The sequence below is a fragment of the Apiospora phragmitis genome, assembly GCF_038363925.1.
Source record: "Apiospora phragmitis strain CBS 135458 chromosome Unknown utg000003l:1.0-2676785.0:1.0-2680665.0, whole genome shotgun sequence".
In the NCBI taxonomy this organism is placed as follows: domain Eukaryota; kingdom Fungi; phylum Ascomycota; class Sordariomycetes; order Amphisphaeriales; family Apiosporaceae; genus Apiospora; species Apiospora phragmitis.
This window is the reverse complement of record NW_027117401.1, coordinates 172,050-175,694: the sequence shown is the minus strand read 5'-3', so window position 1 is coordinate 175,694 and position 3,645 is coordinate 172,050. Positions and strand designations below refer to the sequence as shown.

The 3,645-nt window shown below is 45.8% G+C and overlaps 1 protein-coding gene across 1 annotated transcript; it reads right to left on the bottom strand.

Annotated features, from left to right (window-relative positions):
• Positions 1 to 752: 752 nt before the first annotated feature.
• Positions 753 to 1,337, bottom strand: PG994_002493 (Endonuclease/exonuclease/phosphatase; the record flags this gene model as incomplete). The annotated part of the gene is made up of 2 exons (XM_066853902.1): positions 753 to 1,265; positions 1,323 to 1,337. 2 exons carry the CDS (start codon positions 1,335 to 1,337, stop codon positions 753 to 755), a joined length of 528 nt encoding a protein of 175 aa, XP_066719757.1.
• Positions 1,338 to 3,645: the final 2,308 nt, after the last annotated feature.

Below are 3,645 nucleotides of genomic sequence, written 5' to 3'. Positions count from 1 at the left end.
CTCTTTTATGCCGTTCTTTACTATTAGTTCTCTAGGTCTTCCGTTTCTTCCACCGCCACTATAAGGTATTAGTCCCGATCCCAGTCTCGATCTAGAATATAGGATCCCGATACAATACTAGAGTTAAAGCATCCGAAAAAAGGTGTGTACAGTTGCACAGGCTATAATAAATCTCGTGGAAACCCTAGATATATAAATTCCCTGGGGTCCTTCAAGCACGGTTTCGACATCCTCTGCACCCTCACTAATATCAAGCCAGCAGCCGCTGTATCGTCGCGCAGCTTAAAGTCGGCAGCTATTTACACGCTGTGTTACCTATACCAGGGATAAATAGATAATACGGTACGACGATGGAAGTTAGCCTTAAGGGAGATAGGCGCAGGTTAGTCCTAAGGCTAAACAATATTAGAGCTGTTATTCTACGCCAAATAACGGAAAATAGATGCCTGAAGACAAGGCGGAACGGAAGTGTCTAGGAAATTACACACTTAACAATCAATATATTCGAGAGAAGGCGTAAAAAGATGAAGAGTAACGAAGGGCGGCGGAGGAGGCAAGACGAAAAGTGGCGGAGGAAATACGGAAAGCGCGGGAGAGCGCTCGTGAGAGACTTCGTCTCGCACAAGTGGAAAGGGAGCAGAAATCAGCTGCCGAATGGACAGAAGCTTTAAGTAGATACCGTATGCGTTAGGCTGATATTAAATCTATATATCCAGGCTAGGTTTGTTTATCCAATCGCCATTAATAGCTTATTAAAGCGATCCAGCAACGCACTCGAAGTCTCCTCGAGTGGCCGCAGCGTTTATAGTGGTCTTTAGGGAAACAGTAACCTCCTCGAGTCGTTTTCGAAACTTTTCCCAGTCGGCCCTTTTGGTGCAGAACTGGGGCAGAAGCGGTCTTGCTGCCTGGTATGCTGGGAGGAACGCTCGGAGACTGACAGCCTCGTGGTCGGATCCTGTCCCTGGGAGGTACGACCAGTCCTGCCAATGGAGGCTCCGGAAGCCGATGGAGAAGGCCAGGTCTATTACCGACGTTTTCCTGGAGTTGGGCCGATGAAATGTCCCACCCTGAGACTCTATAGTAGCATGATCGATGAGTAGCGTGGCCTGGGCCGCGTGGAGGTAGCCTGTAAGACGCTTAGAGAGAGGTGAGCTCTGAGCTAAAGGATTCCACCACGGGTGGTGGAGGTTAAGATCGCCTACGATTAGTACAGGCGTAATTAGCGGGTTAAGGTCGAGAAATCTCTGCACGGTAAAGGATCCCTTCTTATCTGTTTAGTTGTAGATGTTCACGACGTAGAAGTTCTTTATAGGCGTGATAACCTCCAGGACTTGCATGTAGGGATCGGAAACGAGGTCGAACCTGGGGTTTACTTTAAAAGGAAAGGACTTTCGGACATAAGTTATAACCCTAGGGCTAGTCTATATGCTAAAGAGATTTGGGGATTCTTGTGGTACGAGCGGTCGGAACGACGGGTGGGAGATGTAGCTGTATAAGCCGCTTCCTGAGGACCTTTGTCTCGGAAGAGATAGGGTTCCTAAACAGTTAACCTTAAATACAAGTAGTAAAGCTTCGTTTTCTATATTTTACCAGTAACTTTACCGCCAAGGGCGTAAGGCTTCGAGTTTTAACTCCTGTTAACGCACACCCCGTAGGCCAGTACGCTATTTACTTCCTATTACGGATTATCACCCCGACCTCTGGGTTCTTTAATATCCTAGCTATTTCGTTACATATTATACGCACCCATTTTCGATTCATAGAATTATGCCCGCTGAACCTCTGCGACTATTCGTCCTAAACAAGCGGTACTAGGAACCTATAACGGCCCGGCCGCACAATAAACGACAGGAAAGGCAGACCTGCTAACACATAGGACGAAAGGTCTTCGCTACTCCACGATTCTTACCCAGGCCATCATACCACAATGCACGTCGTCGATTCCACAGAAGCTTTGGGCATCCGGCGTAATCCTGGAGACGACCTCGACTAGGCGCACAGACTCGTTATTGCCAGATAGATCCAGCCGGACAGCCACTTACACGTTTAGGTGGCCTTGGGCTATCTGTTTGTCTTCCCTTCCGCTTTCGACGTGGGGTTCCTGAAAGCTTCGCCCCAGGTACTTCTGAGGCGGCCTGCTCTATCGGCACTGCTACAGCAGGGCTGGGGCGAGACCATGCGCAGTGCTCTCGCGGAAGGAATGCTTCGAGGGACGTTAAACCCTCCCGATCGTACTGCGCGGGAAGATAGCCCTTCGCCTGGCCGGTTCCGCCTAAGGATGAGCTGCATAGTGGTTCAGGGCTAAGGGAACGTGCTCGTATTAGATCGTTATTCGTCGTTCCGTCATGCTTAACCCAACCTTATAAAGCTTATCTAATACCCTTCTCAGCTCCTTATTACATTTTACGGGATTATTTTTAAAAAAACGTAACATGTCGTTTAATATCGTACTTTCCGAGTTACTTTTATCGAGGCATTTAAGTAGTAATAGTGTTTTAAGGGCAGCGGCCGTATTAAAGAAAGAGTTTAACACCTGATCTTTTATGCTTTATGAGCAGAGTTAATAATAATGTTTTCGGAGGTGTATATCGTTGTGGAGGTCTTATTATTAAGAAAAGTGAAGAAAGTAAAGAAAGAAAAGAAAGAGGGATTCTATTTAATAAAAGAAGTATAGGTTTATATAATACCTGGTCGCTAGGCTGGTCGATTATAGAGTGTTATAGAGGACTACGGAATTTCATATCTAGCCGTGAAGTCGTTTTTTATTGGCCAACTTAGAAGCCTGTCTCTGGTTGTAACCTTGATCTTTCTCGTATTGAGGCCTCCCTCGATATCGTGTGTTATTTAATAGATGATGTAGCTACGATACTACACCATTAGCGCCGGTATTTTTAAGCCTCTAGGGCTGTTCTATACTAGGCCGCCTGGGTAAGGAATCGCACAGAATATAAATACCCCCATTCATATCCTCTCCTTAATTTTCTTTCTTCTTATTCCTCCTATCTTACCACACTATCCTCTTTATTCCATTTATTTCCGTTTATACATATAACTTGAGGATGTACGTCTATTCCAATTTCTCGGTACCAAATATTATGCCAACTTCTAATGGGACAGTTTCGACTCCTCAGTCCGTCGATGTGGGATATAACAAAATCGAGGGACTGTTTTACGGTCCCATTAAGGAGCGTAACTACTTGATTAATATTATTACTAATCCCACCTTGATAAATGGTGCCATTATTTTCGATATCACCTAGAAGCCAGTGTGGGTAGATATATACGAAATTATAGGGGAAGGTGTCCCGTACCTCTACGAAGCTTTGCACCTATATGGTGGCTTCTAGAAGGACACGAGATGGTTACGTCACCTTAAGCTGGGTGAAATAGAGAATGCGGGGATTTTCCCGGTCAGGGTCTTGCAGTTAGAGGTAGTCGAGGTTGATAGATGTACCAAAGATTGCTTTCTAGTATTATTTATGGACTCCAAGGTCGACCTCCAAAATCTCAATGGCTACTAGCTTGGATACGGCCAGAACCTTGCTATGAGCCAACTCGGGAAAGCTTGTTTATCCTCAGAGGTGGCGGTTCCATTCGTTAATATAGAGACCTAAAAGCCCACCACCACCAATACGCGCCACTCCG